Below are 27,041 nucleotides of genomic sequence, written 5' to 3'. Positions count from 1 at the left end.
ATTAACCCGCCGCGCAGCCGCGTCCGGGAAAGCCGAGCCCGCGGCCCCAGGCGAGCCCGGCCCGACGGCGGCGGGAGGCGTGCGCCATGGACGCAGGTGAGCGCTCCCGGGGTCCCCGCGCCACGGCCGGCGGCGGCTCCTCCCGGGGACCCCCGCTCCGGGACCGGGCACACCGGAGGATGCTGTGGGAGTCCCGGCAACGCCGGCCGCGCCCTGCGGGAGGGGCGGGGGAGGGGCGGCGAGGTGCCCCGCGCAGGCCAGTTGGGGCGCATTCCCCCCGGGTCCCCCACGCCCCGTCCCTCCCCTGGGGACTGTCCGCCCCTCCGGCCACGCCGAAGCGGGCGAGGGTGAGGGCAGGGGCCTGGCCGGGCCGGGGTGGGGAGTGGGGGGCGGGCTGGGACGGAGAGGGGCCCGGGGAGGGAGGCGCGGCGCGACGGGGTGCGGGGACTGAGCGGAGAGGCTCCTTCCGGGGGCTCCAACGGCTCCCCCGTCCCCCCTGCGCAGGACTGAGCCCTGGCCCCGGGGGCCCCAGGCCGGCGGCGGGGGCCCGGAGCCCCGGGTGGGGGATGCGCCCGGCCCCCCCCCCGTCCCCGCCCCTGCTCCCGCCTCCCCCGCCTCGCGGCTGGAATGTCCGCGGAGGCTCGGGTGTCGAGAACTCGAGGCCGCGGGCCCAGCAGCTCCGCCAGCAAATTTATTTACTCAGCAGCGCTATCTCCGCGCCATCGGGCCAGGCATTCGCCCCGGCGGGGCCCGGGAAGCTGCGGCGTCTGCTGTGATAACTGGGGCAGCGGCGGGCCGGCCTCCGCCTGGGACCGGCCTCCGCCAGGGACCGGCCTCCGCAGCGCACCTGCACCTGGCGCCCCGGACCTGCGCCCGCCTCCCGCCTCCCTCCCCGCACCTGTGCAGGGGCCCGTGGCCAGCTGGGCGCACCTGACCACGACCCACGATGCTAGGACAGAGAGGGCCGCGAGTTCACGGTCATTATTTTTGAAGTGACCGTTGCTCTTCCCATTTCACAGATGAGGCACCCGAGGCTTGTGGGGTTTGTCAGGGGCCTCAGGTGGCGCAGCCGGACGTGGCGCCCGCTGCGCGATCGTGCGCAGGGACTGTCGGCCTGCGCCGGCGGCACCTGATGTCCCGGTGTCCCCCGTCCGCGGTTCAGGGCGATGCAAGCACTTGGCCGGGTGCTTGCAAAGCTTCCTCGGCAGCCCCCGGGTGCCTGAGCCTGCTGAAATCGCCGTCTCTTCGGGGGGCTTGTGCACAGAATTGTTCGAGCCTCGGACCCCGGTGGGCAGGGGGCGCTCACCAGAGGCCTGTGGGGTTGAAGCGCTGGCTGGCCGGGCATCTGCGGGCACCACAGACACACAATGGGATTTGGGGCTCCAGTGGCTCTGGGCTAGAGGAAGCCTCCCCTGTAGACAGCGGACACGACTCCCCCCTCCCCCCAGTGGTGTCTCTGCCCGTAGACTTGCTTATCCAAGAACCCCAGCCCTTGGGGGGTGGTGAGGTTGGGGCCCTGGAAGGCCCCGGAGCATAGCTGGAGGCCTCTACAGGGCTGGGGGGCTGGCTGGGGTCTTCCTCCTCCCGGGGTCTCCTCCCAGCCTCAGGCAGCAGGAGTTGGTGGGGGTGAGCACTTTGAGGCGCATCCTCACCGCAAGGACGAGGAGACTGAGGCACAGGGAGATGAAGCGGCCCTGGTGGCCTGGGCCCTGAGCTCCAGCTCCTGATGGAACCAGCCCGGAGGAGATGAGGGGGCTGTGGGTGCCGGGCCCTCCGACGGTGCTCTACCTGCTGGCGGCCCTGTGGCCCGTCAGTCCTGCTGGGCCTGGCCGCGCGCACACCCCTGCCTTCTGCTCCAGCCACTGTCACCTCTCCCTTTGCCCTGTGCCTGCTCCTCCCCGCTCCCCAGGCTCACTCCCACCCCTCCCCACACCTGGGCCCCGGCTGGGAAAGCAGCCCCCGTGTCAGTCTGCTTGGCTGTGTAACGAACCAGCCCAAACTGAGCGGCTTCACACAACAGGTGCACAGGTTTCCCCACCTGCTACAGATATTTGTGAACAATTCTCCACCGAGTCACATTTTCTATTTCTCTTGGTAAATACCCGGGAGTGAAATAGCTGGATCCTATGGCAGGTGTATGCTTAGCTTTTATTTGTTTGTTTTTAAAAGATTTTATTTATTTATTCATGAGACAGAGAGAGAGAGAGAGAGAGAGAGAGAGAGAGAGAGAGAGAAAGGCTGAGACACAGGCAGAGGGAGATGCAAGCTCCATGCAGGGAGCCCGATGTGGGACTCGATCCTGGGTCTCCAAGATCAGGCCCTGGGCCGGAGGCAGACACTCAACTGCTGAGCCACCCGGGGATCCCTATTTATTTGTTTTTAAAGGTTTTACTTATTTACTTGAGGGAGTGAGAGAGAGGCCGAGGGTGAAGCAGACTCCCTGCCAAGCAGGGAGCCCGATGTGGGGCTCGATCTGGGGACCCTGGGATCATGACCTGAGCCGAAGGCAGACGCTTAACCAGCTGGGGTGCCCCCGTGCTTAACTTTTAAAGGAAAATTTGAAGTGTTTCCCAAAGCGGTTGCACTGCTTTCCTTTCCCACTCGCAGTGTCTGAGAGCGGCAGGTGTTTTACACACGCACCACAGCGGGTCAGGTTCTCCGTTAGTGGAGAATTCCAGCTGTTCTAATGGGTGTGTAGTGATGCCTCCTGGTTTGAGTTGGCATTTCTTTTTTTTTTTTAAGTTTTTTTTTTTAAGTTTTTTAATTTATTTATGATAGTCACACAGAGAGAGAGAGAAAGAGAGGCAGAGACATAGGCAGAGGGAGAAGCAGGCTCCATGCACCGGGAGCCCGAAGTGGGATTCGATCCCGGGTCTCCAGGATCGCGCCCTGGGCCAAAGGCAGGCGCTAAACCGCTGCGCCACCCAGGGATCCCTGAGTTGGCATTTCTAATTTTGATGGCGTTGCTGGTAACTAATGACGTCAAGCATCTTTGGATGTGCTTATCGATCCTTTCAGTATCCTCTTTGGTGAAGTGTTCGCAAATCAACCACCCATGTTCTCGTTGGGACATTTGACTTACTGAGCCGTGAGAGTGTTAGGCATCGTTGACACAACTCCTCTGTTTGATCCATGTGTCATGAATATTTTCTCCCATTCCGTGACTTGGGGCTTTGTATGTCCTTAGTGATGATTTTCTCTTTTAATGCCGGCCTTAAAAAAAATCCTAGTGTAGTTAATGGAGTGTCGTACTAGTGCCAGGCGTACAGTTTAGTGATTCAACAATTCCATAACTAGTGCTCATCGAGGTACGTGTCCTAATCCCCATCACCTGTCTCACCCCCCACCTTCCCCCACTAACCATCTGTTCTCTAGAGTTAACAGTACGGCTTGGCTTTTGGTTTGTCTCCTCTCTCTCTCTCTCTTTCCCCTTCTTTGTTCATTTCTTTTGTTGCTTAAATTCCACATCTGAGTGAAATCATAGGATATTTGTCTTTCTCTGACTTATTTCCCTTAGCATTACACTCTCTAGATCCATCCATGTCACTGCAAATGGCAAAATTTCATCCTTTTCATGGCTGAGTAACATTCCATTCTCTCTCTTTACCCCCTTTTCTTTATCCATTTGTCTACTGATGGACGCTTGGGCTGCTTCCATGGTTTGGCTATTGTAAATAATGCTGCGGTAAACATAGGGGTGTGTGTACCCCTCTGAATTAGTGTTTTTGTATTCTTTGGTAAATACCCAGTAGCGGAATTCCCGGATCATAGGTAGTGCTGTTTTTACCTTTTTTTAAAAAATTTTTTTAAAATTTTATTTAAGTAGGCTCCATGCTGGGAGGGGGAGCTTGAACAGGGGACTTGAACTCATGACCGTAAGATCAAGACCTGAGCTGAGATCAAGAGTCAGAGGCTTAACCAACTGAGCCACTCAGGTGCCCCTCTTTGTACTTGTTTGAGGAGCCACCACACCATCTTCCACGGCGGCTGTACCAGTTTGCATTTCCACCAACAGCGCTCGGAGAGTCTTTTTCTCCATGTCTTTGCCAACACTTTTTCTTGTGTTGGTTTTAGCCATTCTGACTGGTGTGAGATGATACCTCATGGATTTGATTTGGATTTCCCTGATGGTCAGTGATGATGAGCATCAGTTCATGTGTCTGTTGGTCGTCCATATGTCTTCAGAGAAACATCTGAAAATGGGCAGAAGATGTAAATAATCAGATTATTTGTGGTTTGGATTTTTTTTTTTTTGGTGTTGTATAAATTCTTGACACATTTCAGATACAAATCCTTTTTTTTTTTTTTTTAAAGATTTTAACTTATTCATTCATAGAGATGCAGGGAGAGAGAGGCAGAGACACAGGCAGAGGGAGAAGCAGGCTCCCTGAGGGAAGCCTGATACAGGACTCGATCCCAGGACCCCAGGATCACGCCCTGAGCCAAAGGCAGACACTCAACCACTGAGCCATCCAGGGTCCCTAGAAATGTCTTTTGAAGGGGCAAAGTGTTTTTGTCTTTTTTGATTTTGAAATTTTACAGATTTTTTTTCTTGTATGATTCATGCTTTCGGTGTCATATATAAGAAATCTTTATCCATCCTAAGATCCCACGGGTCTTCCATGTTTATCCTGGGAGTTTTATAGTTTGAGGATGACATTCAGGTTTATGATCCCTTTGGAGTTAACTTCTGTGGATGTTGTGAGGAAAAGTCAATATTCACTTTTCTCCATGCAGCTAGTCGGTTCACCCTATACCAGTTATTAAAAAGACTTTCCTTCTTCACTGAATTGCCTTGGAAACCTCACAAAACTCAACTGAGCAAATATGTGTGTGTCTGTTTCTGCACTCTGATGTTTTAATGCTCCACGATGTATGTGTCCGTCATTTCATTAGTGATGAACTGTCTGGTTTACCCTGGATTTATAGTAAGTCTTGAAATCAGATAGATTCTTCTAATTTTTTTGTCCTTTTGAAAATTGTTTTGGTGATTCTAGGTGCTTTATATTTTCATAACAATTTTATAATGATCTTGTCACTTTCTATATTTTAAAAAAGCCTGCTGTATATGAGGTGCATGGGTGACTCTGTTGGTTGAGCAGCGACTCTGGGTTTCAGCTTGGGTCATGGTCTCGGGGTCGTGGGATGGAGCTCTGTGTCAGGCTCCACACTTGGTGCAGAGTCCACTTGGGATTCTCTCTTCTTCTCCCCCACCCCAAAATAAATAAAATCTTTTTTTAAAAAAGCCTGCTAGAATTTTTTAAATTTATTTATTCATAGAGACACAGCTAGAGAGAGAGGCAGAGACACAGGCAGAGGGAGAAGCAGGCTCCATGCAGGGAGCCTGATGTGGGACTCGATCCCAGGTCTCCAGGATCACGCCCCTGGCTGCAGGCGGCGCCAAACCGCTGCGCCACCGGGGCTGCCCTAGAATTTTGAATATGATTGCGATGAATCTATAGATGAATGTGGGAAAAATTGTTATCCTAACAGTTTGAGTGTTCCAAACGATGAACATGGTATATATCTTTCTGTTTGAGACTTAAATTTCTCAGCAGTGCTTTATAATTTTCAATGTAGATGTTTTGGAATTCATTGGTTCAACTTATCCCCAGTTATCTTACAGTTGTGTTGGTGCTACTGTGAGTTGGATTTTATTTTATTTTATTTTATTTTATTTTATTTTATTTTATTTTATTTTATTTTATTTTATTTTATTTTATTTTATTTTAAAGATTTTATTTATTTATTCATGAGAGACACACAGAGAGAGAAAGACAGAGACACAGGCAGAGGGAGAAGCAGGCTCCATGCAGGGAGCCTGATGTGGGACTCGATCCCGGGACTCCAGGATCACGCCGTGGGCTGAAGGCAGGCACTAAACCGCTGAGCCACCCAGGCTGCCCTGTGAGTTGGATTTTAGTTTTAATTTTGTTTTCCAGTTATTTGCTACTGGTGCATTAGAACATAATTGATTCTGTATATTATTAACCTTGTGACCTTTGACCATATTAAATCCATTTATTCGCTTTAGGAATCGGTGTGGATTTCCTGGATTCTCCGTGTAACAAGTGGATCATCTGCAAACAAGGAGAGTTTTACTCCTTCTTTTGCAGTCTGTGATTTTTATTGGCTCCCTCCTCAGCGAGGAGTCTGCTTCTCCCCCTTTCTGCCCCTCCCCATGCTTGTGCTCTCTCTCTCTGTCAAATAAAGAAAGAAAATCTTAAAAATAAAAAACTGTGGTAAAATATACATAAAATGTATCATTTGGAAAGTTATGTTCAATGCATTCATCTTTTTAAAATACATATAATAAAAGGAGAAGCAAGCTCCCTACTGAGCAGGGAGCCCGATGTGGGGCTCGATCCCAGGACCCCAGGATCATGACCTGAGCCGAAGTCAGACACTTCACCGCCTGAGCCACCCAGGCGCCCCAGTGCATTTACCTTCTAGTGCAACCATCAGCAACATCCATCTGCAGAACACTTTTCATCTTCCCAAACCGAAACTCTGTCCCCATTAAACAATTACTCCCTGTGCCTCCCACCCCAGCTCCTGGGGCCTCTGAGTGTGATGACTCCAGGGACCTCGTGTCGATGGACTCACAGAGTACTTGTCTTTTTGCACGACCACCTTATGTCACTCAGCATCATGTCCTCACAGGTACTCCACATCACAGAGCGTGTCAGGATCGCCTTCCTTTCTCAGGCTGAGTCATATCCCGTCATGTGGCGACAGCCCGGCTGTTCTCGGCTCATCCATCAGTAGAGCCCTTGGGTTGCTTCCTCCTTCTAGCTGTCGTGGATGCTGCTTCTACAAACTCGGGAGGTCACATACCTCTTGGAGCCCCTACTTTCAATCCTTTGGGGACATATATATACCCAGAAGTGGAATTATGGGATCACCTAGAAATTATCTTTTTTACTTTTTTTGAGGAACTGCTGTATGTTTTCCACAGTGGCTGCACCATTTGACTTTCCGACCAGTGATGCATGACGTCCCAATTTCTCTTCATCCTTGTCTCTGGTTTTTTGTTTTGCTTAGGTTTTTTTTTCCACTCATAGTGATGATAATGGGTGTGAGGTAAATGGGTGGTTTTAAGCTACTGTGTGTGTGGTTACTTCGTTAGAATATGCTAGAAGAGGGCAGCCCAGGTGGTTCAGCGGTTTAGCGCCGCCTTCAGCCCGGGGCATGATCCTGGAGACCTGGGATCGAGTCCTGCGTCAGGCTCCCTGCGTGGAGCCTGTTTCTCCCTCTGCCTGTGTCTCTGCCTCTCTCTCATACATCTTTTTTTTTTTTTTTTTTAAAGAATATGCTAGAAGACTAATACATACCTTAATTCCTCAAGCATGTTTTCTTAAGGTCTCTGTTTCTGGGTTGGCACTGTGAGATCCTGGCCTCTGGTCTCCTGACGGCTGTCTACTGAGTGTTATGGAAATCCAAATCATCGTTGCCCCGTAAATCGAGGTCTCTTATTTTCTTCTCTGTTTTCAAGACTTCATTGCTATTATTGGTTCTAAGAATTTAAGCATAGTTTCCCCCTTCAGAGTCCCTGCTTTGGATTTTCCAAGTTTTATGAATCTGTAGATTTGTTTTTCACCAACTTTGTGGTGTGTGGCGCCTTTAGTGCTTCAAATATAGTTTTTTTCCCCCAGATCTCTCCTGGGACTTCCCTGACCTATCTTTTTAGACCTTCTCGTGTTACCACACAGGTCACTGAGGTTTTGTTTTGTTTTGTTTTGTTTTTCCTTTTTCCACCTTTCCTTTTCTTCTCTCTGTTCTGCACATTCAGAGATTTGGTCTCCCCCCTGCCACCCCCCCCCGTCACCTCCATTCTGTAATTGAAGCCTACCAATGAATTTTTAATTTCAGACATTATATGCCTCAGTTGAAAATTTCCATTTGGTTCCTTTTTTAAAAAATCATTTCTAATCCTCTGTTGAGAACTATTTCAAGTGCATTTCTCTTTACCTCTTGGAGTGTGTGCTGATGGCTACCTTTCCGGTGATTCCTGCACGTAGGTCCTCTTGGGGGGCCTCTGCTGATCCATTTTTTTCCCCATAGGACTGGGCACATCGCCCTGGTTCTTTGTGTAGCAAATTGTCTCATCTCGTATCCCAGTCATCGTGAGTATTAGATTGTGTAGATTCTTAGCCTCGTTCTAATTCCCGGGTATGTTGATTTGTGGCGTTCTAGCAGGCGATCCTCTGTTGCCTTCAGATCACCAGTTCTGTTGTGATGCTTCCAACTGTGGTCCTGTTTTCTTTCTTGTTAAATATTATTTATTTATTTATTTATTGGGTGGGGGAGAGAGTGCAAGCAGGGGGAGGGGCAGAGGGAGAGGGAGAATCTTCAAGCAGACTCCCCTCTGAGCGTGGAGCCAACACAGGACTCGATCCCACGACCCTAAGATCAGGACCTAAGCTGAAACCAAAAGTCGGGCTCCTAACTGACTGAGCCACCCAGGCACCCCTCTTTCTTTATTTTTCCATCTTTTCTTCCCTTCCTTCCCTCCCCTCCGTGTTGTATTGATGTATAACTGACGTACCATCGTGTTGGTGTCAGGCGTGCAGTGTGCGTGCACTCGGTTTTCCCCTATGTTGCCTACCAACCACCATGGGACCTCGGCGTAGCATCCATCACCATACCTAGTACAAAAGTTTTTTCTTAGGGGAACTTTTAAGATCCTGTCTCCTGGCTATTTCAGATACATGACACAGTATTAACAGCGGTCACCGTGCTGCGCGTCACGTCCCCATGACTTTATCGCGTAACTGGAGATTCATAATTTTGACACTCTTTCTCCATTTCGCCCATGTGCCCATCCTCTGCTCCAGGCAACCGCAACCAGTCTGTTCTCTGTGATCATGGGCATTTTTTTTTTTTTTTTAGACTCCACATAGAAGTGAGATCACTTGATATTTGTCTTTCTCTAACTACTTATTTCACTTAGCATATACCCCTTAAGGTCCATTCATGTTGTTGAAAATGGCAAGATTTCATTCTTTTTATGGCTGAATAATGTTCCATTGTGTGTGTGTGTGTGTGTGTGTGTGTGTCGCCACCTGGTCATCTGCTGGTGGACACTTAGGTTGTCTCCGTGTCTTGGCTGTTATACATAATGCTGCGGTGAATATGGGGGCACACATATCTTTTTGAATGAGTGTTTTCGATTTATTTGGATAAATACCTAGAAGTGGCATGCTGGATCACATGGTGGTTTTTTTTTTTTTTAAGATTTATTTATTTGAGAGAGAGAGTGAGAGCACGAGGGGAGAGGCAAAGAGGGAGGGAGAAGCTGTCTTAAACAGGCTCCACGCTGAGTCCGGAGCCAGACACGGGGCTGGATCTCCCAACCTGGAGATCGAGACCTGAGCCGAAACCTAGAGTTGGACGTTCAACCGACTGAGCCACCCCAGCGCCCCTTGGTAGTTCTATTTTTAATTCTTTCAGGAGGCTCTACTGTTTCCTAGTGGCTGCCCCAGTTTGCATTTTCACCCTCAGTGCACAAGGGTTCCTTTTTCTCCACATCCCCACCAACACTTGTTATTTCTTCTTTTTCATGCTAGCCATCCTAACCAGTATGGGGGGCATCTTATTGCACTCTTGATTTGCATCTCCCTGATGATGAGGGATGCTGAGCATCTTGCCATGCCCCTGTTGGCCTTCTGGATGTCTGCTTTGGAGAAATGTCTATTCAGATCTCCTATCTATGTTTTAGTTGGATTGTATGGTTTTGTTTTGTTTTGCTTTTTGCTATTAAGTTGGATGAATTCTTTGCAGATTTTGGATATTAACCCCTCATCAGACACGTGATTTGCAAATACATTCTCCCATTCTGTATACGTGCTGCCGAAGCAAGCACTGTTTTCCCATCCAGCACGTTGCCTTTTCATTTTGTGCACAGTCTCTTTTGCTGTGCTGAAGCCTTTTAGTTTGATGTGGTCCCACTTATTTTGTTGCTTTCATTTCACTTTTGGTGTTAAATCTAAAAAAATCATAGCCAAGACTGATGTCAGGGAGCTTTCTGCCTATGTTTTTCTCTAGAAATGTTATGGTTTCAGGCCTTACGTTCAAGTCTTTAATCCATTTTGAGTTAATTTTTGTGTGTGGTGGAAGAAAGTGGTCCAGTTTCATTCTTTTGCATGTGGCTGTTTGGTTTTCCCCACTGTTTATTAAGGAGACTCATTTCTCTGTTGTACATTCTTGGCTTCTCTGCCATAAGTTTAGTGACCATATATGTATGGCTTTATTTCTAGGCTCTCTGTTTCATTGACCCAGGTGTCTGGTTTTTTTGTTTTTGTTTTTTCCAAAATTACATTTAAATTCTAGTTAGTTAACACATAGGGTCATATTGGTTTCAGGAGTAGAATTCAGTGATGCATCACTTACATACAACACCCAGGGCTCATCACAAGGCCCCTCCTTAATCCCCATCACCAGTTTAACCCATTGCCCTGTCCACCTCCCCTCCAGCAGTCTGTTTTTGTTTCTTTTTTTTTTTTTTTTTTTTTTTTAGTTGTTTGAGAGAGAGAGAGAGAGAGTGAGAGAGCATGTGAGTAGGGGGAGGGGCAGAGAAAGAGGGAGGAAATCCCAAACCAACTCCACACTGAGCACGAAGCCTGATGTGGGGCTCACAACCCTGAGATCATCACCTGAGTCAAAGCCAAGAGTCAAACACTTAACTGACTGAGCCATCCAGGCTCCTCTAGTCAAGAGTCTCTTACAGTTTGTTTCTCTTTTTTTTCCTCTCATATATTCATCTGTTTTGTTTCCTAAATTCACACGTGAGTGAAATCATATGGTATTTGTCTTTCTCTGACTGGCTTATTTTGCTTAGCATAATACCTTCTAGTTCCATCTATGTTGTTGCAAATGGCAAGATTTTGTTTTTGATGGCTGAGTAATATTCCATCACATATATAGACCACATTTTTTTTAATTTTAAGATTTTATACATTTATTTATGATAGACACACAGAGAGACAGAGACACAGGCAGCGAGAGAAGCAGGCTCCCTGAGAGCCCGATGTGGGACTCGATTCCAGGACCCTGGGATCACAACCCAAGCCTGAAGGCAGACGCTCAACTATTGAGCCACCCAGGTGCCCCTTCCTTTTTTTTTTTAAGATTTTATTTATTTGGAAGAGAGAGAGACCAAGAGAGAGGATGAGCAAAGCGAGAAGGAGAAGCAGATCCCCAGCTGAACAGGGAGCCCAGTGAGAGTCTCCATCCCAGATCCCTGGCATGACCTGAGCCGAAGGCAGACTCTTAACGACTGAGTCATCCAGGTGCCCCTAAACCACCTCTTCTTTATCCATTCATCAGTCATGGACATCGGGGCTCTTTTCATAGTTTGGCTGTTGTGGACATTGCTGCTCTAAACATTGGGGGTGCAGGTCCCCCTTCACATCTGTAGTTTTGTATCCTTTGGGTAAATACCTAATGGTGCAATTGCTAGATCATAGGGTAGCTCTACTTTTAACTTTCTGAGGAACCTCCATACTGTTTTCCAGAGTGGCTGCACCAGTGTGCATCCCCACTAGCATCGGAAGAGCATTCCCCTTTTTCCGCATCCTCGCCAACACCTGTTATTTCCTGTGTGTCTTTTTTTTAGATTAAAATCTCTGCCATATAGTATGAAATCAGGGCGTGTGATGCCGCGAGCTTTGCTTTCTCTTGAGATTGCTTTGGCTATTCAGGGTCTTTTGTGGTTCTGTACAGATTTTAGCATCATTTCTCTAGAAAATGCCATTGGGGTTTTGATAAGGATTGCACTGAATCTGTACATTGCTTTGGGTGGTATGAACATTTCAACAGTATTAATTCTTCCAATCCATGAGCATGGGGATGTCTTTCTATTAATTTGTCTTCATTTTCTTTCACTAATGTCATTTTATTTTTGGTGTACAGGTCTATTACCTTCATGGTTAAATTTATTCCTGGGAGGGGGACTGCCTGGGGGCTCAGTCGGTTAAGTGTGAGACTCTTGAGTTTGCTCAGGTTCATGATCTCAGGGTTGTGAAATCAAGCCCCAAGCTGGACCTGGAGTCTGCTTAAGATTCTCTTGTTCCTTCTCCCTCTGTCCCTGCCCCCTTAAAAAAATTTATTCCTTGGGGCACCACGCTGGATCAGTTAGTGGAGCATGCAACTCTTGATCTTGGGATCGCGACTTTGAGCCCCACGTTGAGGGTAGAGTTTATTTTTAAAAAAGGATACATTTATTCCTAGATATTTTATTCTTTTCAAGGGGAGTTATTTTAGTCCTTTTAAAAAATTTTTATTTATTCATTTGACCGAGAGAAAGAGAGAGATCCAAGCAGGGGGGAAGGGTAGAGGGAGAAGCAGACCCCTAGTTGAGCAGGGAGCCTGATGTGGGGCTTCACCCTAGGACCCTGGGATCACTACCTGAGCCGAAGGTAGACTCTTAACTGTCTGAGCCACCCACGTACTCCTGGTATTTTATTCTTTTTGATGCAATTGCAAATGAGTTGCTTGCTTGCTTTCAATTTTTATTTATTTATTTTTAAAGATTTTATTTATTTATTCATGAGAGACACAGAGAGAAAGGCAGAGGCACAGGCAGAGGGAGAAGCAGGCTCCATGCAGGGAGCCCAATGCGGGACTCGATCCTAGGACTCCAGGATCATGCTCTGAGTCAAAGGCAGACACTCAACCACTGAGCCACCCAAGTGTCCCTTTCTTTTTTCTTTTTTCTTTTTTTAAGATTTTATTTATAAGTAATCTCTACACCCAAAGTGGGGCTTGAACCTAGAACCCCGAGATCAAGAGTCACATTCTCCAACAACTGAGCCAGCCAGGTGCCCCTAAATGTGTTATTTTCTTAGTGACTCTGATAATTCATTATCAGTGGACAGAAATGCAATGGATTTTTGTGTATTGATTTTGTATCCTGCAACTTCAGTCAATTCATTCATTAGTTCTAAGTTTTTTTGGCAGAACTTTTAGGGTTTTCTAGTTATTATATCATGTCATCTGCAAATAATGACCCTTTATTTTTTTCCTTTTCAATGTGGATGCCTTCTATTTTTGTTGTTGTTGCCTGACTGCTGTGGCTAGGACTTCCAGAATTATGTTGAATTAAAGTGACGGGAGTGGGCATCCTCAATTTGTTCTTGTTCTTGGAGGAAAAGCTTCCAGCTTTTCAGAAGTGAGTATGATGCTAGCTGTGGGCTTGGCATCTATCGTGGCCCTCCTTATGTTGAAGTGTGTTTCCTCTATACCCATTTTGTTGGTTGGGTTTTTATCCTAAATGGATATTGACTTTTGTCAATACTTTTTCTGCACCTATTGAGATGATCCTATGATTTTTTCCCCCTTCATTTTGTTAATGTAGTGAGTGTATCATATTGGGTTTTCTGTGTGTAAGTTTGAACCATCCCTGGAATCCCATTCCACTCAGGTCCTGGTGTGTGATCCTTTTAATGTACTGTTGGGGATCCCTGGGTGGCGCAGCGGTTTGGCGCCTGCCTTTGGCCCAGGGCGCGATCCTGGAGACCCGGGATCGAATCCCACGTCGGGCTCCCGGTGCTTGGAGCCTGCTTCTCCCTCTGCCTGTGTCTCTGCCTCTGTCTCTCTCTCCGTGTGACTATCATGAATAAATAAATTTAAAAAAAAAAGAAAAAAAAATTAAAAAAAAAATGTACTGTTGAATTTGGTTTGCTGCCATTTTATTGAGGATGTTTGCATCTGTGTGAATCAGGGCCACTGACTGGCCTGGGATTTTTTTCTTGTGGCATCCTCACCTGGTTTTGGTATCTGGGTAATGCTGGCCTTGTAAAATGAGTGTGGAAGTGTTCCCTCCGCTTCTATTTTGGGAAGCATTTGAGGAGGACTGTTAGTTCTCTGACTGGTAGGACTCACCAGTGGAGCCGTCTGGTTCTGGACTTTTGTTTGTTGGAAGGCGTTTGGTGAACTGACTCCATCTCCTTACTAGTACTTGGTCTGTTCACTTTCTAGATCTCATGATTGTCTTGGTAGGTTGTATGTTTTTAGGAATTGATTGAGCTCTTCTAGGTTGTCAAATTGTTGGCGTTCATGGTCTCTTTACAATCCTTTGTGTTTCTGTGGTATCTTTGTAATGTCTTTTGTTTTTGATTTTGAGTTCTTTTTCCTTTTGTGAGTCTAGCTGTACGTTTGTCAGTTTTATCTTTTCAAAGAACTAGCTCTTAGTTTCATTGATCTTTTGTTTTTTTAGTCCCTAGTCTACTTATTTCTGCTCTCATCTTTGTTATATCCTTCCTTCTCCTAACTTTGGACTTCATTTCTTCATCTTTTCTCCTAATTTCCTAAAGTGTAAAGTCAGGTGGTTAATTAGAGATTTTTCTTGTTTTTTTTTTTTCTTTCTTTTTTTTTTTTTTTAATTATTGAGGCATTTATTACCTCAAAATTCTCTCCTAGAACTGCTTTTGCTGCATCCCTGAAGTTTGGGACGTTGTATTTCCATATTCACTTGTCATGAGGTATTTTTAAATTTGCCTTTTGATTTCATCTTTGATTCACTGGTTGTTCAGCAGCAGGTTGTTGATTGTCCACGTTTTTGTGAATTTTCCAGTTTTTTCCTTGCAGTTGCAGTTTCTATTTTTGTACCACCGTGGTTCGAGAAGATCTTTGGTAAGATTTCAGTCTTGGATTTATTGAGACTTGTTTGTGGCCTAACATATGTTCTATACTGGTGAATGTGCCTTGTGCACTTGGGAGTAGTATGTATTCTGCTGGGTTTGGGTGGAATGTTCTGTGTAGATCTAAGTCCATCTGGCCTGACGTGTTGAAGGCTCATGTTTCCATATTAATTTTCTCTCTGGATGATCTATCCACTGGTGTATGTGAGTACTGAAGTTCCATAACTGTTGTGATATTGCTGTCTGCTTCATCCTTTTGGTCTTTTGATATTTGCTTGTATATTTAGGTGCTCCTGTGTTGGGAGCATAATTGCTATATCCTTGGGTCAGATCTCTGTATCATTATGTAATACCCTTCTTTGTCTCTTATTGTAGTCTTTATGTTGATTAATTATTTTTAGAGAGTGTGAGAGAGTGTGTGTTTATTGGGGAAAAGCGAGGGGGGGCAGGGGAGAGAGAGAGAGAGAGAGAGACAGAGAGAGAATGAGAATCTCAAGTAGACTCCATGCCTAGCATGGAGCCTAATGTGAGGCTCAATCCCAGGACCCCGAGATCATGACCTGAACCGCAACCAAGAGTCAGGCACTTAACTGATGGAGCCTCCCTGGAGCCCCACAGTTTTTGTTTTAAAGTTTACTTTTATATAAATACAGCTACACCAGCTTTTTGGGGGTCTGCATTTGCACGGAATACCTTTTTCCATCCCAGTTTCAGCCTGTGTGTGTCCATCTTAAGCAAGTCTCTTGTAGGCAGTATATAAATGGGTCTTTTTTTTCCCCTTTCAGGTTCTCAGTGTATTTTGACTGGAGAATTTATGCCATTGACATTTAAGTTAATTATTTTTTTAAGATTTTATTTTTTTATTCATTCGAGAGGAAATGAGAGAGTGAGAGCACATGAGCATTGAGGTAGAGGGCAGAGGGAGAGGGAGAAGTAGGTTCCTCACTGAGTGTGAAGCCCAACATGAGGCTCAACCCCAGGACCGTGACCCAAGACTAAGGCAGAGGCTTAACCACCTGAGCCCGCCAGTGCCCCCCCCCCCTCCCCCGTTGACATTTAGGTTAATTATTGATAGGTGTGTACTTATTGCCTTTGGTTAGTTGCTTCCTGGCTGGTTTGGTGGTCCGGTTTGGTTGTCCTTTATGCTGGTCTAGGTCTGTCGCCTACACATGCAGCTTGGAGGGGGAGAGTTCAAGATCTGCGTGGATACAGTCTGGGGTGACTAATCACCCTGGTTTATCTGAGACTAAGGGTTTTCCCAGGATATGAGAGTTTTAGTAGCAAATGTGAGCCCTGGGAAAACAGATATATTGGTCACCCCGATTCACACACACAAGTAGGGGATCCCCTCTGCAGCTCCTTCCTTTCTAGGTGCTGGTTTGTTTGCTCCTTGGGAGCCGCTCTGGCATGATCCAAAACTGGCCCCCTTACGCTGGAAGCTCAGGAGGGACTGAGGAAGAGGGGGGGCTGCACCAAGTGGACAGGTGGCAGGGCTAATGAGCTGGGGGACCCCTGAGATCATGACCTGAGCCGAAATCAAGAGTCAGACACTGAACTGACTGAGCCACCCAGGCACCCCTGGGAGATGTTTATTGGCATTCTGTTGGCCAAAGCATGTCACGTGTCCCGTCCAGATTCAGGGAGTACGGAGATAGCAGGTGGCCATGGGTGAGGGTATGGAGGCATGAACCCCACTGCAGGCCTGTGAGTGACACCCTGGCTGCTGGGAGTGGGTGGGTGGGGAGTTCTCAGGAGTTCAGCACTCCTTGCTGTTGGGGATCCCTTCTCTGAGGATCCCTGGCCTCTAACTCAGTCCCTCCAAGGCCTCCTGGGACCGGTGGGCTATGTCAGCAGGGCTCCTACCACCTCTCCTGAACTGTTGCTGCTCCAGCTGTTCTGCTTCTCTCTCTGCCTCCTGTGACCTTTAAGGACATTTGGGAAATAAACCTCTAAAGCCAGGCCCTGGGCCACCCACCCTACTGTGGGGCCTTGTATACCTACCAGGGTTTCTCTTACAGGCCCTTCCTGATACTTAAGGGTACTCAGCTGGCCAGGGTGCTCTCGGGAGGTGCAGGGTCCCTTCAAGACTTGAAGAACCTGTTTGGGTACCTCTGGAGAGACACCCTAAAAAATAGAAGTCCGTTATTTTGCCAGCACATGTGGGTTTGTTCGGGAATAGCAGACAATTGCAATTTGGGAAATGCAAGCTATGGCAAACCCCAGGCAAATCCAACAAAGGAAGGAGAGGAGTGTTATTTTGTGGAGAAGGAAGAGATGTTGGGAAGGGCTGTCCTGAACCTGAAGGCCACTGGAGAAAAGCAGGAGCTCAGGGCGGATTCCTCGTAGGAGATGCAACATCCACCCTCACTGCTGGGTCTGTAGTCCTCTTCCTCTTCTGTTGCAGGTGCGCCTGCTGGGGTCTGTAACTAACAGTTCTTCCTGGAATTGACGTGGGGGGGTGAGCAGTTCTCCCATCTGGCATCCTGCTGCCACCTTAGTGAGCTTTCCCTTTATGGTTTCCACAGGAGTTTATCCCAGGGGTGCTGATGGGCAGCCAGGCAATCGAGGGCCTCTGAGCTCTCAGTTTCCACTGCTAGTGGGCTTTTCCCCACCTACTGCTCTGCTCTCTGCCTCTTCCCCACCCCCATTCGGGCTTCTGTCCCCTCTGTGCCTCAGCTGGCATTTGGCCCTTGGTGACCTCCTGGTTCTTTGAGGTCAGTCCGTTAGCCAGGGTCCGGCTACTCTGGAGCACCCCATCTTCCCTGCCTCCCAAGCCAGGAGTCTGTTTGGCTCAGATCATCTCCTCAGATCGGCTCTCAGGGGCTGCCCTGGACACACCCTTCCCTGTCCAGTCTACCAGCGACAGGGCGGGGGGGTGGGGGGGCAGGACTGCTCCCCAGTGGCAGCCTTGGGCCCAAGGTCAGGCCTGTGTTCCGTCCCAGCCCGGGGATGCTTTGGCTGCATGACTGCCAGCAAGCACCTTCCCCTCGGCACCTGTTTTCCCCTCCTACCCCTATACTTTGGGTAGATTCTTCCAACACCCCGTGGGGAGAGACCTGAGTGCAGCCTCCCCCTGGGAAGAGTGGGGGCTGGCAGCGGTGTTGGGACTTTCTCCCTGGAGGGGCTGTGATTTGGGGGCGGGGAGGGGTCCCACTGGGTCCGTGGTGCTTGGGGCTCACGGCACCTGGCCTGTCTTCCCAGGAGCAGACGCAAAAGGAGGCGGCGGCCCCGCATCCCCCGAGGACCCCCGGAGCCCTGCGCTCCCGCAGCTCCCGCAGCTCCCGCGGCGCCCGCAGCTCCTGGATGAGGACCGAGGACCCAGCGAGGAAGCGGCCGCGGATGGGGGCAGCTCCCCGGCCCCCGAGGACCCGCCGGCAGATGCCCAGGCCGAGGCCTCCTCGTCGGCTCCCCAGACCCAGGCTACGGGCGAGGCCCCGCAGGGGCCCAAGGCGGCAGCTGGCGGGGTGCCCAACATCGGCTTCGTGGGCGAGCCCCCGCCCTACGCGCCGCCCGACCCCAAGGCCGTGCACCTGCTCTACCCGCCCTTCCCGCAGGGGCCCGTCCTCTTCCAGCCCGGGCCCTCGGCCCAGGCCCTGTACCCGCCGCCGCCCGCCGCGCCCCTGTACCCAGCACCTGCCGCGCCGCCGCTCTTCACACCCTTCCCGGTGGTGAGTGGGGCCCCCCTGCGCCACGCCCACTTCCCACGCGGCCCCCCTCGCTGCCCCCCCTCGCCACTGCCGCCCTGCCCCGGGGAGAGCTTGGCACACATGATGAAAGGTGACCACAAGCTGGGCTGCGGGGCCCAGATGAGGAGAGGGAAAGGATTCCACAGTCTGGGGAGAGGGCAAGCCTGGAAGGCTTCCCAGAGGTGGGGGCATTTGAGCTGAGTTCTGAGGGATGAGGAGGAGCCTTCAGGTGAAGAGGAGGAGGGGCGCTCTGGGCACAGGCCTGGGGGTAGTGGGGGTCAGCTTAGGAGGGCGGGATAGGAGGGTGGAGGCCCATGGTGAGGGCCTCAGGGCCTTTGGGTGGGAGATGACTTGATTAGATTTTTAGAAACACTGAAAGGCCCCTGGGTGCTTGTGGGGAAGAGCTTAGAGGCCCCCTCACCCCATGGGAGCCCAGTCAGGGCAGGGAGATATGGAGATGAGCAGTTTGTAGAGGCCAGAAGTGAGAAGACCCCTAGGGGCTGGTGACAGGTGGGGGGCACAGCAAGAGGGCTGAAGGGGGGCCCCGACCTGACCGCTCAGTGACCCACAGCCTCACTGGGTGGGAGCCAGGTGTGGGGGAGTGGACAGAGGGACCCTTCCATGGCCCTGGTTGGCTGCGTCCTCACCGCAGTGTGGTGACCTCTGTCCCCGCAGTACAACAGCCCCGTGGCTGGCATGCCAGCCCCCACCGCGGTGGAGCACAGGCCCCTGCCCAAGGACTACATGATGGAGTCCGTGCTGGTGACCCTCTTCTGCTGCCTGCTCACGGGGCTCATCGCGATCGTCTACTCTCACGAGGTAGGTGGGGGGCCACAGAGGCCCTGTCCCAGCCCCTGGGGATCTCAGGAGGGTGCCAGGAACTGGGGCATCAGTGCTCAGTTGTCCGTGGAGCCTCTTGGATGGCCACTCCTCCCCTCTCCTGTCTGCTCCGTACCACTGGAGATCTACTCCGGAACATTTGGCTAAACCAATTTACAACAAAGGTGTGAATGATTGATAAGGCCCAAGGAACCGCCTGCCTCAGTGGCGGCTTGTGTTTAATGGGGTAGAGACTGTCTGTGCACGCATTCCTTCTAGCCATCTAGCTGCTCACCTGTCTACCCACCGTCCATCCGCTGACTACCTCCCGAGCCTCCTTTCATCCCTCCATCTGTCCATCCACTCTTCCACCCACCCCTCTATTATCTAATAACTCACCCATCCATCTTTCCTTGTCTATCCACCCCTATCTGTCCATCCGTCCATCCATCCATCCATCCATCCATCCATCCATCCCCTGCATAGCTTCCTTCCTTCCTCCTGATATTCCTGACCATTCCCAGGCATGGGGTTGGTCCCTAGGGACCAAGTGATGCCACTGTGAAGACATCCCAATAAACAGAGTAGGCAGGCCCCTGGGGGCTTCCGCCCAAAGCAGACCTGGCTGTGGCCCTGACTTCCCTGCACTGGTCAGGCTCCTCCATCATAAAGCTGGGATGCTGTGGAGAAGGCAGCTCTCACGACTGCTCAGACAGAGGTGGGAGTCTGGAGGCCACTGCCTGCCTGCCTCTGAGTTCTGGCTCCACCCCTAGCTGTGGGGCCCTGGGTGGGGCCCTTAACTGGGCCTTTGTTTCCTCATCTACAAAGTGGGGGCAACAGGGACCCCAGTCTCAGGATTGTTGTGAGGGCTGTAGGTGAGGCCAAGGGCATGGTTCTGTGCCAGGCCCAAGGCAGGTGCCCCAGAGCTGGCAGTCGTGGCCTCCTTCATACATGGTGGCCCCGGGCAGGTCCTGAGCATCTCAGGGTGCCAGCATTCCAGGCTGTGCACCGGGCCCCAGCGCTGTTGGTGGTGTGTGGGAGTTGGGGGAGCTCCATGTCCACTCCCTGCCTCCGTCTCGTTGCAGACCCGTGCTGCCCTGAGCCGGGGGGACCTGGCCCAGGCTGAGGAGGCTTCCCGGAAGGCCCGCTCACTCGTGCTCTTCAGTCTGCTCTTCGGGGTCTTTGTGTCCACCAGCTGGGTCATCTATGTGGTGGTGGCACTCTACCTCCCCTGAGAGCTGCTGGCTCCTTTGGGGATGCCAGGACGCACAAGGACACCCAACCTGGACAGACTGTTTCTGTGGACTTTGATCCCTGCTGGTGGCTATCTGTTGCCTACAGAGGGAACCCAGGGCCAGAAGAAGGTGGGATTTGTCACCCTTGACACACCCATAGCTAGGCCTCCGCCGCTACAGGTGGCCTCAGGCAGCGTCCTCACCTGAACTGGCCCCAGAGCCCAGGCTCATTGTGGGATGGGGGCACACCAGAGCTCCTGGGCCTCTGTGCATCCCCCTAAACTCTTTCTGGGACTGTGCTGGCTGGGCTCCGTAGCCCTTGCCTTTACCTTACACCCGGGAGACCATCAAAGGGACCAGAGCTCCCTTTGTCCTTGGAGCCATCTGGAAGGACCTTGCAAACTCCAGTCTCCTCTACCTGCCTGGTGATTGTAGGGCAAAGCTGCTGGTGTTTCTTCTTCCCTGTGGAGGAGTTGAGTGGTGTCTTCTCTCCTTGGTAGCTCCTGGCCGATCATTCTGGACCCCTGCCCCATCCCAGGAGACAGGCGCTCTCATGCTGACTCTATGTCCAGAAACCAAGGCCACTGTGTCTGGTCAATAAACAAAAAGCAACCCCTTGGGCAGGGCTTCATGTCGCTACTTCTGGTTCACTTTCAGTGCGAGTGGCACATCGGTCCCCAGCTGGGCTCTGGGGGCTCCTGAGGCTGCCCCCCCCCGAGATGCTGTTTGCATGAAGGCAGGTCTGGCCAGGGTCTGTTTGCTGCTCATGTTGTGTGGCCCCTCTGAGATGTGACCCACTTCTCATGGGGCTGTTTTACCAGAAGTTTCTCTCCCCTCCTCCCTGCCCTCTACTTCCTCCTTCTGTCGGTAGCCTTTCAGCTCTGCCCCCCTCCTCCTCCCTGTCATCTGCTTGCTCCTTCTGTCCCTAACTTTATTGCCCACCAAAGGAGGGTCAGCTTGGTCCTGTGTGGTGAGGGCCACCCAGACTAGAGAGCACTTGGGTCACCCTAGAGACTGCTGGATGGCCTATAGAGCTACGTGTGAATGTCCCCGAGTCCCACCTGGCACCCTGGTCCAGTCAGCTGTGGTCCATTTTAACCAGATTCAGAACTGTCTGCAGAGGTGCAAGGGGCTTAGGGGACAGGGCGTGGAGGCCCCTGCAGCTTCCCAGCCAGGCCTCATAATCAGCAGTGACATTCTAGCTGGTCCAGGCCCCAGCCACAAAACATCAGACCTTGCCATCAAGGAGTTTCTGGTTTCTTGAGGAAATTGGTTTTCCCAATCTGTAAAATGGGTTGGTAGTACCATCTGCCCTCTTGAGTTGTGGGTAGACTCAGTGGAGCCCCCGTGGGTGTTCAGCACAACGCCTGGCTTGTGGTGAAGCCTCAGAATACCCAGTACCAGCTGGGTACTGCTGGTGGGGATTTCTGTAGGATGTCCCACAGCCAAAGGTTTTGGGAGAGCAGGGAGCAAGGGTCTTACCATGGGCTTAAGGACAGCCAGGAGCTTCCCAACCAGCAGGGAGGGAAAGCCATTAATGGCTGTTTTCCTGGGAAGGTGTCCAGGTTCTCAAAGAGGTCTGTGACTCAACAAGATAAAAAGCCATCTGCATGGAGAGGAGGAAGTCCGCCCCCGGCTCCCCTGTCAGCTCAGCCGTACAAGGATGACAGATCGAGTTAAATCAAGTGACTTCTGAGCACCCACTGTGTGCTGCTCACAGCCCTGGCACCTCAAGCGGAGAATACCCGTCTCAACCTGGAGATGCTTTGGGGAGCCCGAGACATGGATGGGGAAGTAAGTGGTGAGGACAATGCTTGGGGGGTTGAAAGGTGGCCTCCTGCTGTAGGGTGCAGGGCTGGCCCAGAATTAGGGTATCAGACACTAGAATGCATGGCAGCCACTAAGGAGGAATCCAATTTTTAGGGATCAATAGATGCCAAAAAGTTTGGTAGAATTCAGCAGCCACAGCTTTTCTTACTAAACTCAAAATCGGGATAGAAAGAAATCACCTAGACCAGTGTTCCTTGAACTTTATGTGGGAAATACCAGGCAGATCTTGTTAACATGCAGATTCTGGTTCAGTCAGTAGGACCTCAGAGTCTGCATTTTTTTTTTTTTTAGATTCTGCATTTCTAATGAGCTCTCAGCGATACTGAAGCTGAAAGAGGCACTGAGAGCAAATGCCACGTTAAGTGGAAAATTATTAAAACCATTAAAAGTCATTATAACCAGGATAAAGCTGGTGGATCCCCCCAGTGAGCTTCTAGCTAATGTAAAAAATAGCAAAGTGAAATTTGTAGTATAAAAACTAGAAGAAACAATGATTCTCTAGCTAAGATTCATATCTAAGAGTCAATGAAAAAAAATTAGAATAAATCAGAATAAGAGAACTTAGTAAAATGGTCGGATATAAAATCTACAAATAGCCAACAGCAATAATCAGCTAAAAGTAGAAAAAAATAGAAAATTCCACACACAATAGTGATAAAAACAGCAAAATCTAGGAATAAATTGAACAAGAAAGATGGAGAACCAAATGAAGAATGATTTTTAAAAATACCAAAAGACTAAAACGAACAACTGGACTAAATATCTGGATAGGAATATGTGTAATGTAAAGATATTCAGCCTTCTTACATAGAGATTTAATTAAGTTCCCACAAGGAACATGGTTTCCTTATAGGAACTTTTTAAACTATGGCAAAAAGCGTTTTTAAAATTAATGTGGAAGGAAAAAAATTAATGTGGAAGGAAAATGTGCAAAAATTGCTAATAAAAATTTTTTAAGTTTAATGAGGGGGAATTTTGGTCCCTGGTGCTAAAACTTACCATAAAGCTACAATAATCAAGGCTCTGCCCCAAAGACAGATCAGTGAAAAGTAATAGAAAGTTCAGAAAACATTCTGAGTGTGCATAGGAAGTTAATATCTGATCAAAATGGCATTTAAGTTGGGAGAATCAAGGAAGGATCATAATACGCAGAGTTGGTTATCTGGTTGGAAAAAAGAATTCTCTTTATAATTGCATGTAAAAATAAATTCCGGATGGGTTAAAGAGCTCACTGTAAAATAGCCCTCCACTGGTGACAGAGGAAGGAGTAGGGGGAGGTCTGTAACTCAGGGTGCTGGGGCGGGATGGAGAGGAGGATACTTGTATCTGGAAAACCACCCCAAAAGACAGTATATCCGGGGAATATAGATCTGAACCATCCGGTGGCTTCTATTGCCAGATTGGAGAAAAACTGATAGAATACATCCAGATTTGGCAAGGGACGCAACACAGACCCTCTCATTTATTGCTGGTGCGTGCGCTGCCACAGTATTTGTGGCAAGTAGACAGTTGGCCTCTCTGAATAATACGCGTACCATGTATTCACATGCATGTACATGCAAAGAACAGTCTAGAAGGATATATTCTAAACTGCTGACAGTGGCTGCCCTCAAGGAGGGAGCGGGACGGGGAGGGTTTGTGCAATATATTGCTGCACTTTAGAATAGAGATGTGTTCGTGAGTCGTGTAATTAAAAGTAACTGAAAAATGTGCGTGCCTTTTGACCTGGCAATTCCAGTTTTAGGGGTTGCAGCAGGGAAGGACGACAGTCTGTTTTCCTGAAGCTTCCAGTCCAGCGTGGGAGGCATATAGCAGACAGCGTAGTTACCAACTAAGCCAAAGTGCCACGAAAGAGAGGGCACTGGTCAAGTCTGAAATGTTGAGTGAACCGAGGGAAAACGGATCCAGGTGCATCACAACTTCAGAGATGTTAAAATACGTATATTTTCTTAGCTGCTCTAGCACGGCCTTGAGGTGTCTGACCTGAGCCTGATAAAGAAAGGCTTTCCTGAGGCCCCTGGGGATCTGTTAAAAAGTGCAAGGGGATGCTGCCAACCTGCACCCTCAAGGGGCTGTATCCTTCTGCATTCCCCCCAGCAGTGGAGGAAGGCAGTAGATGCTCCATGTCCTCAACCCCCGGATTTGTCAGTGTTTTTAGTTTAAGCACTGCTGGGAGTGAGACTGTAATGGTGTTTCACTGTGGCTTTACTTTGCGTCTCTCTGATGACGAATGATTTTTATCATGTGCAAGATGACATCTTTTTATGTTGCGCCTGTGCAAGACTTGTGCCCATTTTTATGCTGGCCTGCCTTCATATCAAGCTAGAGGAGTTCTTTATGGACTCTGGCAATGGGTCCTGTAGTCTCCCTTTTCACTCTCTGTGGGGTCATCTGATAAAAAGAAGTGCTCAGTTGTAATATACACAAATTTATCTTTTCCTTTATGGATAATGCTTTTTTGTGGCTTAAGAAAAATTCCCCTATTCCGAGGTTATGAAGATACTCTCTTATATTGTCTTCTAGATCTAGAAGTTTTACTGGTGGTGTATTTTCACACCTGGATCTCTCACCTACCTGGACTAGACTCCAGAGGTCCATTTGTCTATTTTTGTTTCAGTGTCACACTTCATTACCGTGGCGTGACAGTAAGTCTTGGTATTGGGAAGGTCAAGCCTTTCCGCTATCTTTAAAAGGGGTTGGCCATTTAAAATCATTTGTATTTATAGTGAATTTTGGAATTAACTCGTCAGTTTTCACCAAAATAAAGATTGGGATTTTGACTATGATTGCTTTAAACCTATGGATTAATTTGGGAACAATTGGTATCTTTACAGTTTCCCAACAAAAATGGTGAATTTCCTTATTTTTTTAGGTCTTAATTTTTTTCCCCTTGATTTTGTAGTTTTCTGTGTAGAAATATTGTACATATTTTGTTCATATCCCTGGGTATTTGATTTGACGCTATTATAAATGTCATTTAACATCTTTTGTTACTTGTTTTTTTTTTTTGTTACTTGTTAGTATATAGTAATACAATTGATTCTTGATTGCTGACTTTTTATCTAGCAATCTTTCTATATTTACTTACTAATTCTGATAGTTTATTGGTAGGTTCTGTTGAATTTTCTACTTACACAGTATTATTTACATGTAATGAGTTGTCTTCCTTCTTAACCTTTACCAGGTGTGTGTGTGTGTGTGTGTTTGCTTCCTGCGCTAGCTTGGACTCCAAGAACAATCCTGGAAAGAGGTGCCCACAGTGGCAGCCTTACCTTTCTCCTAGTCTCAGAGGGCAGGCTTTCAACAGTATGTCTTTAAAAAAAAAATAGGCTTTTTCAGATTAAGGAACTACCCTTCTATTACTAGTTTGCTAAGAGTTAAAAAAAATTGTGCATGCATATTGAGTTTTACTAAATTACTTTCATGTATCCTCTGAGAAAATTATGATTTATTTTGTGGTGAGTCAGCATTGATTTTCAAATATTAAAGTGACTTCTCACTCCTGGAATAAACCCATCTTGATCATGATGTATTGTCCTTTTTTATGTATTACTAGATTCAGTTAGTTGTTTTGTTTAGGAGTTTAGCATCTGTGTTCATGAGTGAAATGGTCTGTGATTTCATCCTTGTTATGGTTTTGGTATTAGAGTTTTCTTGGCCTCATCACAAGAGTTTGGAAATGTTTCTCATTTTCTTCTTTTTTTAGGAAACGTTGTGTAAGATTATAGTCATTTCTTACATGTCCCCCAGAACCGTATGTGTAACCTCCCAGCAGGATCATGGATTTGTCTGTTTCATCATGTTCTGTTGGCTTTTGCTTTAGATACTTTGAGACTATGTAATTAGATGCATATAGATTTAAACATTAAATCTTTTGGTTGAATGTACTTCATATATTCTCAAGTGTGTCTTTATAACTAGTAATACCTTTTGCCTTAAAGTCTACTACTTCTGCTATTTATAGCAGCTATGCTAACTTTTGTCGGGGGCTGTATTTGTAGACTGTATTTTTTCCAATTTTTGCTTTCAATCTCTCCGTACCTTTACATTTAAGATAAATACATCTTGTTAATGGCATGTACATTTAAAAAATATAGTCTGATGGAGAATTTAGTCCATTTAGGTTTTTTTTTTTTAATTTTCTTTTTTAAAGTCATGTCTACACCCAACGTGGGGCTTTGATCAAGAGTCACATGCTCCACTGACTGAGCCAGCCGGGTGCTCCTGTTTAGTTTATTTAATGATTTTATTTATTTATTTTCTCTCTCTCTCTTTTTTTTTAAATATTTATTTATTCATGAGAGACACAGAGACAGAGAGGCAGAGACACAAGCAGGCTCCACACAGGAAGCCTGACATGAGACTCAATCCCCTGTCTCCAAGATCACGCCCTGGGCTAAAGGTGGCACTAAACTGCTGAGCCACCCGTATTTATTTATTTTAAAGATTTTTATTTATTTATTCATAGGGACACAGAGAGAGAGAGAGAGAGAGAGAGGCAGAGACACAGGCAGAGGGAGAAGCAGGCACCATGCGGGGAGCCCGACGTGGGACTCGATCCCGGGTCTCCAGGATCACGCCCTGGGCTGCAGGTGGCGCTAAACCACTGCACCACTGGGGCTGCCCTCATTTTTGTTTAAATAGTTGATGCTCATTTAGGTTTATCCGCTTATTGGCTGTGTTTTGTTTATTCCTTCTTACATGTTAGACTTACATGCGCCTCTGGGGCTGCCCCGTATTTATTTATTTTAAAGAAAGAGAGCACACGTGCAAGGAGGGGCAGAGGGAGAGGGAAAATGAATCTGAAGCAGACTCCACACTGAACGTGG

The 27,041-nt window shown here is 48.4% G+C and overlaps 1 protein-coding gene across 1 annotated transcript; it reads left to right on the top strand.

Annotated features, from left to right (window-relative positions):
* Positions 1-17: 17 nt before the first annotated feature.
* PRRT1B (proline rich transmembrane protein 1B) lies at positions 18-26,099 on the top strand. Its single transcript, XM_049114977.1, has 4 exons — positions 18-96; positions 17,844-18,310; positions 19,004-19,147; positions 20,233-26,099. The coding sequence occupies exons 1-4, from the start codon at positions 87-89 to the stop codon at positions 20,380-20,382; spliced, it is 771 nt and encodes a 256-aa protein (XP_048970934.1). The 5' UTR covers positions 18-86; the 3' UTR covers positions 20,383-26,099.
* Positions 26,100-27,041: the final 942 nt, after the last annotated feature.

The sequence above is a fragment of the Canis lupus genome, chromosome 9, assembly GCF_003254725.2.
Source record: "Canis lupus dingo isolate Sandy chromosome 9, ASM325472v2, whole genome shotgun sequence".
NCBI lineage: Eukaryota > Metazoa > Chordata > Mammalia > Carnivora > Canidae > Canis > Canis lupus.
Note: the sequence above shows the minus strand (reverse complement) of the source record. Positions and strands in the feature narration are given on the sequence as shown.